The sequence below is a fragment of the Daphnia pulex genome, chromosome 3 (genome assembly GCF_021134715.1).
Source record: "Daphnia pulex isolate KAP4 chromosome 3, ASM2113471v1".
Lineage (NCBI taxonomy): Eukaryota > Metazoa > Arthropoda > Branchiopoda > Diplostraca > Daphniidae > Daphnia > Daphnia pulex.
This window is the reverse complement of record NC_060019.1, coordinates 11420778-11433653: the sequence shown is the minus strand read 5'-3', so window position 1 is coordinate 11433653 and position 12876 is coordinate 11420778. Positions and strand designations below refer to the sequence as shown.

Here is a 12876-nt window from a genome sequence, read left to right as displayed (position 1 = left end):
AAAATTGGTTCAATTGGATCAAATTAAAAACTAGATTTTAAAATGTGTTCACAGTGGTCAAGGCACAATCTAGCAGTAGCTAAAAATAAAGGGTTTTACCAATTTTTTACTCCGATTCGCTTCTTATTATTTCTTCCTCTTCCACTTTCGAGGAGCTTTGCGAAATTCTATTTCTGCCCTATCGTTTTACAGCTCTAAATTTGTTCGTCCTTGCAAATTGGAATTCCCAGAAAAATTTGAGAAAATTAAACGAGCTAGCCTATTTTCTTTTGGTAAATCAAATATTTTGGGTGTAAATTTTAATACGATTAATTTTTTTATTAATTTTTGTTTGTAGGTATGAAATATTTGTAAGGTTTCGGATTTCCCGCCATCTATCGTCAAATTTCCAAGTCTTTATAAAGCGCCTGTAAACATAACATCACGAGGCAGCACATCGCAACAAGAATCAGCTGTCTGAAGAATAAAGAAAGATACCCCCCTTTGTGATCGGTTACCAGTAAAGGGCTTTCTATTCCACTAGCACAAATTTAGCTTAATTTTCTATGACTTATTGATCTGTGAAGTAACATGGAAGCTGAAGCAAACGATCTCGTCTTTTACCTGATTTTCTTGTTAATTGTATTTTTCATCTCAGTTGGTTACTTTTTTGTTTATTCGGGGCTATTTGCTACTATTGAAATCAGAGCTCAACGCCCTCCATTTACCAATTTGCGTATTGCATATAAATTTGCCCGAGGACCATACAAAAACGCAGGTCATCTCTTTACAGAAGCACATAGCTTAATACCTGATTTGAAAACCATAGGAATATACTATGATGATCCACAACAGGTATAATTATTCTAACATTAGAGTAGATAGATTAATTGATTTTCAAGTATTCTTATAAGTTAACCATTCTTTGATACTGCAGGTAAACCCATCAGAGCTGAGATATTGTGTTGGAGTAATTCTATCTGAAGGAGAATCTGAACCTGACAATGCTCATCTTTCTACTTTTCTTGAGCACGGTTTCAAGGAATTAGTTTTGCCAGCAGTAGATCATGCTGTACTTACAACTTTTCCTTTCAATAACACTGTATCCATTTTTATTGGAGTAGCACGTGTGTATCCTAAACTTGCTGAATATATCAAGGTAATATTTCAAATTGTCTCAAGGTCTCACTTTGAAAAATCTAAATTTTAATTTGTTATTATACATAATTTCTCTTTTAATTTAAAACCTCTAGGAAAGCAATCTGTGTGCCCATCCTATGATAGAAATTTATGAAAATGATAAGATAGTCTTCATGTCACCTCTATCTAGACAGGATGAATTTTATGTTGAAGAAACCCTAGAAGCTGATGAATTAGCAAACTCAACTGTTGATGTGTCTGAAAATCAAGGTAAAAAAGTCAGCAAGTGTTGTTAACTGTGAATCTAACCCCATTTGATGTAGATTCAGAACTTGCACAAGAACCAAGCCATCACCAGTATGATCACACTGAAGATGAACAAGAAGAAATTGAGAAAACAGAAATAAATGGAGTAGAGGATAGTGATTCAGGATCATCTTTTGAAGAATTGAATCATTCATAAATCATCCTAAAATATTTCTGATAGATTGTACTCTTCTAGTGGACTACAGGCTTTTTCTCTACTCATTTAATGAGTTTTAAATATTTCTGTGTATGTTTACACTACTGCGTACTGCGTCTTGTAAAACAATCCTAGCTCCTGAACCATTCAGTGTATGATGTTCTTTTGGGAGTAAGATAATAAAGTAAACCTCCTTACTCCAAAAACAAAATTTTATTATAGTATTGTGTGAGAATCGGCCTGAATATACATTATCTTTTTCTTGGATCCCTTTTGCCTCCACCTTTGGAAGGCGGAACGGGTCCTCTTGGAAAAGGAGCTGGAATCGTTCCATTACCGCCCATCGTCCCTGAAGCCGGAGCAGGTGATGGCCATGCTCCACCGTTTAAATTTTGTTGTCTTCCATTACCTGGTGGACGAGGTCCGACTCCAGGAATTGTTGCATTCACAGCTTGAGGGTTGGCAGGTTGATTTCCAGGACCACTTGTCCCTCCAACCAACTGTGTAGCCATATCTGGGTTTGGTTCACTCATGAATGGAATTTCAGAAAATACCATACAAAATTCACCAATTTTCTGAATATCTCCACCTTTTCCTGAATTAAATAAAAACAATGGTTACAAATTGTTTTATCACATCAAATAAAATAGCATTTATTAATTATTATTGATTGATGACATACCCATATAAAGTGTCAGTGAGTTCTTCCAGACAGACACGTAAGCTTTAGATATTCTTAAAATGTCTCCAGGTTGTAATAAAAGGCCAGGTTCATCCCAAACAGAAAGATTTATAGAACCAGTTTTGTCTGCCACTTTACAAGATCTCACTTCATGTCCGTCTTTTGTCACATTTGGTCTTCCTGTTAACAAATACAGAGAGAAGTTGATAAACAATTATTAATGCATATTACTTTGTAAGAGAAAAGTAAACAAGTCATTATTACCAATTTCAAGAACAATAAAAATCATATTTAGATTTTTCATTGAAGGTTTTAAATCTCTCACAGTAGTGAGCTCTGGTCTGAGCTCTTGCATTGTTAGGTCGGTTAGTTGTCAATTAACTTAAGACTTAAGAATTTTTCGTTGTTATCCAGCAAACGAACCATACAAAAACTAATTCATAGACCAATATCCGTTGCTTTATTCAGCACTGAAATTTTTTTTAAAACCTCAAATGATATGAAGAACGAAAATATCAACAACTTCGAGGCAGAAGCAGACTGCTTGTTCCTTGATGCAACAATGCCAATTATTTGTGTGTGCTTCAATGAGCGCCCGAGCGGTCTAGTAGCGGGCAAAACTCGCAAGAGGCGAAATCGAAATGTCATTTATAATCGAAGAAAAGAACATCTTCAAATTATAAGTTGTATAATTAATTGATGACATTTTTTTAAATTGTTTGAAACTGAATGATTGAGATGAAGAATTCTTTTTTTGCTGATAACATGTTTCACGGCGCGTAAATTGAAAAGAAGACGGATTATAAATCAGTAAGTAAACAGACACTACGCATAGATTTAAAAAATAGTTAGTTGTATCTAAATCATGTCGCGGTATTCTTATACGCCTATAGACGATCCGGATTTAAGTAAATAAATAGACGTCGTTATTTTTTAAGAAGAAAAAGTTGAACCAACCGAGAACATTAAATAAGAAATAAAAACAAATTCTCGTTCAGCTTCGGGTTAGATTTTTTCTGCTTCGCGGTTAAAAAAGGATGTATCACTAGATGCACAATTTTAATACATCTTCTTCAGTTCAAGTTTAATCGTAATTAAAAAAATATTACTAGATATGTAATTAGCAAATTTTATTGTTTGTATACTTTCAACCAAAATTCAAGGAGATGTCTCGCAATTTAGGCATACCAACGGCCCACGCAAACAGCGCCTTTCAATTGTAAGGTATCGCCCGAAGGATTATCACCACTTATTAGTTAGTTATTTGAGAAAAACATCTCAAATAACTTAAACTCATATTTCCAAGAGCCGATCAGCATCAACCAAAACTTCGTTGGTAGATTTGCCTAAGTGCGAAGAATTGAAACGTGAGAATGGCAACCTTTTCTGTTTATCATTTAAAGTATAACTTACAGTTGCTATGTACGGTATGTCCCACTATGCAGTCTTTTAAATCGCAACTATTCTCAATTACCGAATTATCCATCAGAATGCTGCCTTGAAGAGTTGTTCTAAAAAGAAGACAATTCATATACGTTGTAGCAGAAAAATAAATAATCTCATCTTACTCTTTCATGATCGTAACGTTATCCATGATGATACAATTGGTAATCCTAACTTTTTCTCCAATATTGCAACCTTGACCAATAACCGAATGCTTAATAGAGCACTTGTCCGATAACTGACTCGTTTCACCAATAAGGCAATCAGTTCCCACCTATATTATAAAAAATGTTATAATGTTTATCCAACATTTAAAAGTTATAAGGGTCTTCGTTACTTGTGCTTTGGATACGGGTGGTGTGATTTCCTCATCAGGAAACATTGTATTCCATCTTTTAATAACCTAAATTTCATTTTAAATAATAATAATATCGTCGATCGATTCTAGTTAACAATTTCTTTCTTTACTTGTCGGTTGAGCTCACAATAGTTGCTCAGCGAGTTTGCACGTAGACAAAAGCCTTCCTTGGCCACATAAGCGAAACAGCGGATATTATGGTCTTGGTACGGGCCACGCAAATCACCACGATGATCATTCCAAACAGAGTAGCTCCTGATTTTCTCTTCCTCTTCGACATCAACAAGGAAGCTGCAAATATCTTTACAAAAAAAGAAATTATAATACTATTTAGACTTTAGACGTAGAGATTTCAAATTCTATTTATAGTGCCTCGATTTGTAGTATTTAAAGAAACGACCGAGACATCCGCATTGGGGAGTTCTTTTTCGTTTTTTTTCCTTTGAGTTTTTATAAACTGTTTTCGCACAAGATGAGGCAAGACCTCACCCTTCAGCATAGTGAATGACCTATGTTAAAAAATTGTTTGTTTTTATGATTTATCCATTAACGCGTAATATATTTAAATAACGGTGTGACTTACCGGTTTTCGGCAATGTAATCACAGACCCATTTCTTAATAACGTAGAGATGAGCGTCAAGCAAGTTACCTTGAACACTTATCTGTGGGAAATGTTTCATCACTGATTTTCGGATTGAGAGTTCCTCCTCGTTTTCTGAAGTCAAATCTGCTTCTGAGACTAAGAAAACCAGACGAGGTGTTTGCAGATCCAATCCAACCAAGTCCCTTTCTAAAATTTTAAGGGAAGTTTTATATTATTATTTGATGAATATACTATCATACATTTTTTGTTATTAAAAGTAATCTAGTGAATGCTGAAAGATATACCTTGCTTGAATTTTGTTTTGGGACCAGGCACTGCAGTTGACATTACTTCTGGAGAGGACTGGCTAAAAAGTGCAGTCACACTTGATTGATGAGTTCTGTGTAAGTCAAACACATTGTGCAATGGTATATCACATACCAAGTCACAACTAATGACCAGGACATCAGTCTGCAATTCGATTGGATTTAAAGGTATAGTATATGTGATAAAAATCTTGCATTATTAAAGATTTATACCTTGATTCGGTCTTTGACTAGTCTAAGAGAATCAGCTGTTCCAAAGTCTTCATTTTTTGGAAGACATGCTATATCCAGTTTGATGTTCAAACCATACTTGCTTGGAATAGCTGCAACTTCAGCTCGAAACTGTTCATGGATAACAACTATGACATCTAAAAAGTAGTCCTTGTCACATAAAAGTAACTTTATTCAAAACAAAAACTGAAATACCTTCAAAACCAGCATTTTCCAACATTTTTAATGAAAACCATATCATTGGTCTGTTGCATATTGGTAATAGACACTTGGGACGGTCATGAGTTAAATCTGTCATACGTGAACCCCTTCCAGCAGCCATTATTACTGCTTGGTACTCCATGATTAAAGAACACTAGAATACAAATATAAACTAATAAATAGCAAACATAGAGAGAATTAGAAAATAAAAGGATGATGCGTTTTGTATCTGTTAGCACATGGAAAGGTAACACAAACGGTGTTACAGAAACGCACAACACAAACATTTCTAACTAAAAAAAATCGAACCAAACGGAAAGTATGTACGGGTACCTTAATTTAATGAATCGTAATAAAATAATAGCAGATATTTAACCTCACGGTAGACAAAATTAAACACGTTTCGTAAACAGCTGTAAACAGCAAAACACTAAAACACTAGCTCAAATTCTCAAAATGCAGTGGGTAAAATGCGGGCACGATGCGGGTTTGAGGCGGTTTGGCCAAAATCGTGGAAACACCTCCATGGAAAGCTTAACTCCGCCCACAAAGAGGGAGGAGCCAATTTGCAATTATTCACGGTTTATTATCCTTTTTTCAGGATCCTGCGACTTATTACTTATTAGACTTGCTTGAATTACCAACAAATAAGCTCCTCCTCCTTCTACTCCGATAAAATATACAAATTTTAAGCCACGATTTATTTTTGTCGATATCTAAAAATGTGTTAAGTAAGATCAGAAATAACGAAACAAGACCCTTCCAGGTTCGCCCTCGGGTATTAACGTGCAAGATATCAGTTAAAAGCTTTTGCTTATATTTTCAAAACAATTAAAATGTAGGAATTTCGTAAGATTTTGTTTATTGTAATTTCCTGGATTTTTTTTCTTTATCATTTACGAAATAAATTTATTATTATTTTATCATTTATCATTTTACGAAATTCTTGAGTTAAACTCAGACAGTGGCCCAATTTCTCCATCACAAGGGCTGAGGTAAAAAGGCAACAGTTCAGGTTACAAGATCGAAGCCATATTTTAGGAAAAAAGTTTGAGGCAAGGCAACAATTCAGGGAAACAGATGGAGGCAACAATTCGAGAAAAAAGATGGAGGCAATTAGCTGCAGTCGATGTTTAAGGACGTCAAGTAATTAAGATCTTCAGACAATCAGTAAAAAAGGATTTGTTTACTGATTGTCTTTAAGCCACTCCCTCAGCTCCCTTTCATCAGGTATATCCGGGTTGATCTAAAGAGAATACACAAGAAAAAAAAATCCCGATGAAAAAAACTGCTGGAGAAATATTATTGAGTTTAAACTAACCATGATTACCGAATCATCGAAGGAGTCTAGGAATATTTCTCCACTATCGCGTGCGAATGCAGAAACCTTAACACCTCCAAATGCAACAATGGCGTTATCCAGGCTACTGAGCTGAAATAGCTTTAGCTTTGCGACTGAGTGCAGTACCCACGGCTGAAAAGTTCTTGTCCCTGCGAAAATAAATAACTTTAAAACTGTCGGAAGCAAAATTTGTCTGATTAAAAATTTCACCTCAAATCAGCGTAAAGCTCTTCGGCCGAGTTTAGAACAACAGATTTAACAGAGCTACCATCAGAGCGAGGTGACTGGCCCGCATTTGATGAGGCTTGAAAATTTTCTCCTGGAAGCTTGACTGTATCTAAATAACAATGAAACCACAAAATGCAAGTAAAATAATTGTTTTACTCAGAAGCTAACAATACTTTCTTACTATGTTTTATTCCATGGAATTCGTCGATAAGACCCTCATAGGTCAACTGAGTGACAACAGGAGTTATCAAATCTACAGTCCTATCAATGATCATGAGAGTGTCGAACAACGGAGACATGGGGGGATCACAGTCTACCCCAATATCACGTCGCATTCGAGTCATCAATTCGAATACGTTACGGGCATGGCGCCCCTTACCCACAACGTTGGGGAAAATGCCATATAAACTTTGGAGGGACATTAACCCATGAGCAATTTGGTGTAAGGAGCTGATTTCATTGTCAACATATAAATCCTGAGAATAAATTTGAAGAAATTGATGACAAGCAATCCCTTTCAAAGTTTGGCTCATAAATAAATACCTTGAAAACATTATCGAGTTCCATTGAAATGACATCACTATCTAGTGGGAAAAAATCAGCAGGCAGTTCATCAATAGAAGTAAGAGTTCCATACACTCCTTTGTCCTAAATGAAGTAATAATTTTGTCAACAATTTCTTCTTCGCTGATTTAAGTAACTTTAACCAACCTTGAGCCGCTGTTCACATACTGCACTTCGTCGGGAGACAAAAATTAACTGATATTCCTTACTAGCAGAATGTCCTTGGCTTTCTTCGCTGAAATGTAAATTAACTTATTGTTGACTATTTAAAGTTAAAATATGTAGATTATTCATACCTGTGCAAGTTATCGGCAATACAATCCATCAGCTCAACTTCAGGTCTTGTGATGAACAGCATATTTTTAACAGATATGGAAGGCAAGCGCCCAGGTTTTAACTGAAACATTTTTACAACATCTAGTTCCTTAAGAAAACTGTATTCTGCCACCAAACCAATGGGGCCAGTGAGTTGTTCATCCCAAAATATTGCCTAGCATAATTGATGAATTTACGTACATTTCTTAAATGGAATAGCACACACCAAAATACCTTTGTTCCACTGAACTTCTCTAAAAGAGAAACAATATCCTGTAACAATAACAAAACTGTTGACGAAATTTATTTTTACTGAACAAGACATCAACAGACTGTCAACAGACAACCTAATGGATTTTGTGGTTGTCCTAAGTCACAAAAAGCTAATGACTAAATCCGCATAAAATAAAATAAAATTTAGTATCACCAATGCTCATCTTCTCCTGTCCTTAACTTTCTTTCTGAAACAGACACGTGCACATCCAAATTTAGGTGAGGACGATACATATTCATGTCTAACTTCTAATCATTAGCCTAACAGTCAAAATAAAATTTATCGTGAGGCATTACAATTATGGTAAATTATTTCAGTGCTTACCATACATGATGACTACTCATCATATGGTATTTATATCAGTGAGTGACTCACAGAAATGGTTTAGTGCACTATGAAAATCAAGAAACCCATTTTATGGTCATTTTCCTGGGCGTCACAACAAAATCAATGAGTGACTCACAGAAATGGTTTAATACACTACCATGAAAATCAAGCAAACCCATTTTATGGTCATTTTCCTGGGCGTCACAACAAAATTAGTTAGGCAAACAAAATACGTAAGAAAACTCAAAATAATAAATGATATTGCGTTGATTTACCCTTCATGAAGCATTTAGCTATGCGAAACAATTACAATGACAATGATGAATAAGGTAATCCATAGTATAGTCTTTTGCCTAAGAATTGAAACAGGAATGTTGAAATTATGCGTTACTTTAATAATTACAAATTGCAAGCTAACCATGTCAACATGATGACGACGTTCGGTAACTGACTAACTGATAAATCAGACAACAAAAACAAAACAAACAGACAATCGAATTGATGTTGTGGTTGTCCTAAGTCACAAAAAGCTAATGACTAAATCCGCATAAAATTAAATTAAATTTAGTATTACCAAATGAATCGAAACTTACCTATCCGCTGAGATAAATTACTGTAAGTTTACACAAAAAGTTTGAAGAAAATCGATGCAGTAGTTTAGATTTCTATAAATTTATTCTGATTCTGAATTAAAGGTTCTGGAAGCCTGGCCCAGAACAGCGTACACTCCCCCCACATCCCTCCCCCTCCTACACACCCAGACACCCGCATTTACTTTAATGCCTTCTGGTAGTACAAGTACTACCCTCAGGGATAACAAATAACTAGAGATTTCGATTCGCCATGGGCAAGTAGATCGTATAAAGCAACTAGCAAGGTAGTCTACGTCTATTTGATTCCCCATCCCAAATCTTTCCTTTTACCGTATATAGAAGTGGAATCACAATGTAGCCTAGTCAATTGATGACTTTAGAGTTGTAAAAATTAAGTAAAAAAAGATAATCAGCTTTCCCCATGAAAATAATCAAAACGCACACACCATCCTTGCACGCATCCTTTGTTCATATTTTTGAAATATGTTCACAATGAAATGATTCCTTTAAATTTATTGTATGCTACCAAACATCTGGTTTTATAGTACATTTAACTTGCAATTGAATTCTTTCTAAGTTACTCTTCAGGAATTCCAAGTTCTGCATTTGTCCATTTTGAAGGGTCAGGATAAGGGAAATCACCCTAAAATACAGATAAAAATTTATAAAAAACATTCAGTATTATCTATGGTTAGAGTTACCGTAATATGTTCTGGTTCATGCCATAAGTGAATCAGAATCCAGTACCACATAACGGCTCCAATAAATTCAGCAGCCATATAATGTTTCTTTGGCAGAAAATGACTTCCAGTTGAGCGATATGCCCAGCTATGATATGTAATCAAAATTTATACAATTACATCTCAACCTTTACAATAGATATTTTCAAGAAAGAAAGAAAAAAAAACAGAAGTAACAGGATGAAACTTACGCTCCTGAATTCATAGCAGGTGTGGTGCTAATGGTCCTTGTTGCAGGCTTAATTACCCTAGCACTTTTTACCAACAGTTGTATTGCTCGATTCATTTTTGTTTATTGAGAAAAGAACGCGAGAGCAAAATAAATTCTACGATTCAACCAGCCTCTAGAAACAGCTGTCTCCAGGCTCAAGCAGACAACAAATTTCCATCATTGGCTTGCGACATTGCCGATGAACTTATCCAGTTTCATGACTGAGTAAATATTAACATAAGCAGAATGATAGATAATTGATTATCTATCACTCTGACATAAGTTACGCATAATATTTAAATCAACGATATTCCTTTTCACAAACACATCAGTCTAGTGGTCGTTTGCCCATTTCCAAGCGAGTTGGCTTGGCCTGCCTGGCTTGGTTCCCTCCCCCCTTTTAGGGACGGATACGGACAGTTTCCAATCATAATGATGAATGACGAAATATATTAAATTTTTAGTTTTTTTCTGGTTTTTATGATTTATTGAAACAAACGTAATTTCAATGTAACTCCAAATTTCTGTTATCAAGTGACTTTACGCTGAATTTTAACAATTTTTAGCATCTAAGAAAACCGATTAGATGTTAGAAAACAAATCCATTAAATGTTAGATTCTTTGTCGTCAAATAAATGAGTGGCATACGAAAACTGTTAACGGCGTGTCGTTCCTCCGAACCCTGATGCTGTCCTGGTTCCAGTGCTTGGTGTTCCTCCAAATGACGAATTTCCACTACCTCTCCCTGTAGCTCCACCCCAAAAAGCATTGTCGGAGTAATCATCCCGAGTAGTTCTGTATGTTTGGGTTGGTCTCGTATTTCTAATTTACAAACACAATTATTTGGAAAATTTCAGCTGATGACAGTTTGAAAATGATTTTACCCTCGACTTCCGAACATGTAACCGAGCAGTCCTCCTGTAGCTGCACCTGTCCAAAATCCCCCAGCACCTGTGCCCGAGCCTGTGCCGGTGCGGCCACTAGCAGGCCTACTACCAAACCCAGCTTGGTCTCCACCACATGACGCTCCAAATGGAGATCCGGTATTTGGCGAAAATTCTGAGCGGAATCCCGGTGGTGGAGGAGCATTTGCGCGATATGGATCACCGCCAGGATATCCACCGAAATCGTCACTGGTGGTACTAATTAAAAAAAAAAAATACAAAAACAGATTGATAATAAAGTTAATAATTATTACGATTACATTATGATTAATCTCTACCTTGACTGAAATACTTGTTCAGCAGCAGGTGCAATGCATGTCTTGTAAAGGGCATAAATCATCAATCCAGCAACAACTAGAATAATAAGACCTCCGATAGAGGAACCTGTAGACTCTTGGGTATGATAAGAATTGCTTCTTTTATCATTTGTGTAATAGGAATTGCTTCTTTTATCATTTGTATGATCGGCATTTCCATAATAGTTATGTCCTTGTTGATTTCCATAGCCTTCTTTGGTTAAGTCTATAGAATACTCTAGCTAGAAAATAAAAAATTTTGTTAACTTTTGAATGCATTAAAAGGAGCAAGCCTGTAACATACTCCACAGGATCCTTTTAGAACATAAGGATCATCTGGATAAGAGTAGCCTTCACATGAAACAGAGATTTTTCCAAATCGGTAAGCATTATCCATATCAGTCTTGCATTCCCATTGAACATCATCACCATCTGAACCTCTATTGTAACACTGGACCACCTGATAAAGACACAGAATAACATTAAAGAGTCTGTGATGATAAATAATACAACACAATCCATTACCTGAGGTGTAAATGCTCCACAACCTGCAGTTCCTCCAGCACATTTCAATTGTGGTACTGGGGAAGAACGCCTGCCATTGGTCATTTTGCCATGATAAAGGGTTAGTACTTGAATGTTAGATAGCTTGACAGAATCTAAAATGAGAAATACATTTATATTGAAGATTAGATTTTGCTTTGAATATAGTACGAAATACCTGAAGAACCTCCAAATGTGCTACCGAGACAGCATACAACAAATACGATAAATACAAAATTCCTCATTTTGTGGCAGTAAAACAGGACGCGTCTTCTTTAGAAAAAGAGATCACTAGATCAGCTAGTTGACTAGTATTTTGAAATTTTCTTAGAAATTTCGTCACTTATTTGTCGTTTCCTAATACACGTGTAATTCCTTGATTAGATAAAAACAAACAATGAGCAGTCGACATTTTTCTAGCTGCCATCTAGCGAGGGTTAAAGAACCTAATACCAAAGCAAAACGTTGGCTGCGCGTGCCTTTGCTCTTCAACTCTTACTTCGTGCTTTTTAGCGTCATCCGACAGGATAGTGTTTAGATTCTTGTTTTCATTTTATGAGTTGACTTGTGTAATTTGGGCTGCTATCGAAGGTAATAATATTCTACAATATTGATTTATTTATTACTTAGAATTTGCATTATTATTGGAAACATTTTTTTCAAATTTTTGGGTCACAATCGATCGTTAGTTAGTGATGTGCAACAAGTCCACGCCCTTCTTCGTGATAGTAGTTGTTCGTACAGCAACATTCTAAATAGTCTTCGTGTTCCAATTTACTAAGATACATATTATTCAATTCCACTTTAACAGGGTTTGTAAACTATCAAGTCTTTTAAGCAATTCTTTGTTATATGAGCTAGGTCAACGAAGTTATCATGGCATCAATTTAAGCCTAAAATCAAAGTCCTCTTTTATCTGCCATGTAAACTTTCAGGATTCATTAAGTGAACAGTGAACTTGTCAATGCTTTATAAAATAAATAATAGGCCATTTTAAAAATATAGGATAACTAAAATAGCTTTATTTCTTATTCGATAGTCTAGAATTTGAAGCTATGTCCTTTGTTTCAAACATTATATCATCATGAAATC

The 12876-nt window shown here is 35.5% G+C and overlaps 6 protein-coding genes across 10 annotated transcripts; 1 reads left to right on the top strand and 5 right to left on the bottom strand.

Moving 5' to 3' along the window:
- The first annotated feature begins 337 nt into the window (after nt 1-337).
- On the top strand, nt 338-1788 carry LOC124191288 (testis-expressed protein 264 homolog). Its single transcript, XM_046584427.1, has 4 exons — nt 338-834; nt 917-1138; nt 1233-1389; nt 1443-1788. Exons 1-4 carry the CDS (start codon nt 571-573, stop codon nt 1580-1582), a joined length of 783 nt encoding a protein of 260 aa, XP_046440383.1. The 5' UTR covers nt 338-570; the 3' UTR covers nt 1583-1788.
- On the bottom strand, nt 1777-2823 carry LOC124191289 (SOSS complex subunit B2-like). Its single transcript, XM_046584429.1, has 3 exons — nt 2529-2823; nt 2265-2444; nt 1777-2177 (listed from the first exon to the last, which is right to left on the bottom strand). The coding sequence occupies exons 1-3, from the start codon at nt 2617-2619 to the stop codon at nt 1834-1836; spliced, it is 615 nt and encodes a 204-aa protein (XP_046440385.1). The 5' UTR covers nt 2620-2823; the 3' UTR covers nt 1777-1833.
- Nucleotides 2824-3379: 556 nt separating this feature from the next.
- On the bottom strand, nt 3380-5898 carry LOC124191287 (translation initiation factor eIF-2B subunit gamma-like). 3 transcript variants are annotated; one of them, XM_046584426.1, is made up of 11 exons: nt 5784-5898; nt 5402-5561; nt 5189-5343; nt 4955-5120; nt 4649-4856; nt 4438-4574; nt 4176-4366; nt 4045-4110; nt 3833-3981; nt 3678-3775; nt 3380-3610 (listed from the first exon to the last, which is right to left on the bottom strand). In XM_046584426.1, exons 2-11 carry the CDS (start codon nt 5547-5549, stop codon nt 3558-3560), a joined length of 1371 nt encoding a protein of 456 aa, XP_046440382.1. In that variant the 5' UTR covers nt 5550-5561; nt 5784-5898; the 3' UTR covers nt 3380-3557. The 3 variants fall into 3 exon arrangements, with proteins under 3 accessions (XP_046440382.1, XP_046440381.1, XP_046440380.1); XM_046584425.1 differs by having other exon boundaries at nt 5402-5579; nt 5741-5886; XM_046584424.1 differs by having other exon boundaries at nt 5741-5886.
- Nucleotides 5899-6543: 645 nt separating this feature from the next.
- On the bottom strand, nt 6544-8963 carry LOC124190140 (vacuolar protein sorting-associated protein 33A-like). 2 transcript variants are annotated; one of them, XM_046582702.1, is made up of 12 exons: nt 8876-8963; nt 8733-8810; nt 8455-8651; nt 8284-8390; nt 8091-8224; nt 7838-8031; nt 7689-7776; nt 7521-7625; nt 7159-7453; nt 6960-7086; nt 6729-6898; nt 6544-6653 (listed from the first exon to the last, which is right to left on the bottom strand). In XM_046582702.1, the coding sequence occupies exons 6-11, from the start codon at nt 7945-7947 to the stop codon at nt 6832-6834; spliced, it is 792 nt and encodes a 263-aa protein (XP_046438658.1). In that variant the 5' UTR covers nt 7948-8031; nt 8091-8224; nt 8284-8390; nt 8455-8651; nt 8733-8810; nt 8876-8963; the 3' UTR covers nt 6544-6653; nt 6729-6831. The 2 variants fall into 2 exon arrangements, with proteins under 2 accessions (XP_046438658.1, XP_046438659.1); XM_046582703.1 differs by having other exon boundaries at nt 6738-6898.
- A 585-nt stretch (nt 8964-9548) lies between these two features.
- On the bottom strand, nt 9549-10181 carry LOC124189895 (NADH dehydrogenase [ubiquinone] 1 beta subcomplex subunit 2, mitochondrial-like). The gene is made up of 3 exons (XM_046582400.1): nt 9982-10181; nt 9752-9878; nt 9549-9693 (listed from the first exon to the last, which is right to left on the bottom strand). Exons 1-3 carry the CDS (start codon nt 10074-10076, stop codon nt 9628-9630), a joined length of 288 nt encoding a protein of 95 aa, XP_046438356.1. The 5' UTR covers nt 10077-10181; the 3' UTR covers nt 9549-9627.
- A 272-nt stretch (nt 10182-10453) lies between these two features.
- Nucleotides 10454-12204, bottom strand: LOC124189894 (store-operated calcium entry-associated regulatory factor-like). Of its 2 annotated transcripts, XM_046582399.1 has the most exons (7): nt 11963-12178; nt 11767-11900; nt 11546-11701; nt 11406-11483; nt 11224-11375; nt 10886-11143; nt 10454-10823 (listed from the first exon to the last, which is right to left on the bottom strand). In XM_046582399.1, exons 1-7 carry the CDS (start codon nt 12027-12029, stop codon nt 10658-10660), a joined length of 1011 nt encoding a protein of 336 aa, XP_046438355.1. In that variant the 5' UTR covers nt 12030-12178; the 3' UTR covers nt 10454-10657. The 2 variants fall into 2 exon arrangements, with proteins under 2 accessions (XP_046438355.1, XP_046438354.1); XM_046582398.1 differs by having other exon boundaries at nt 11224-11483; nt 11963-12204.
- Between the last annotated feature and the right edge of the window lie 672 nt (nt 12205-12876).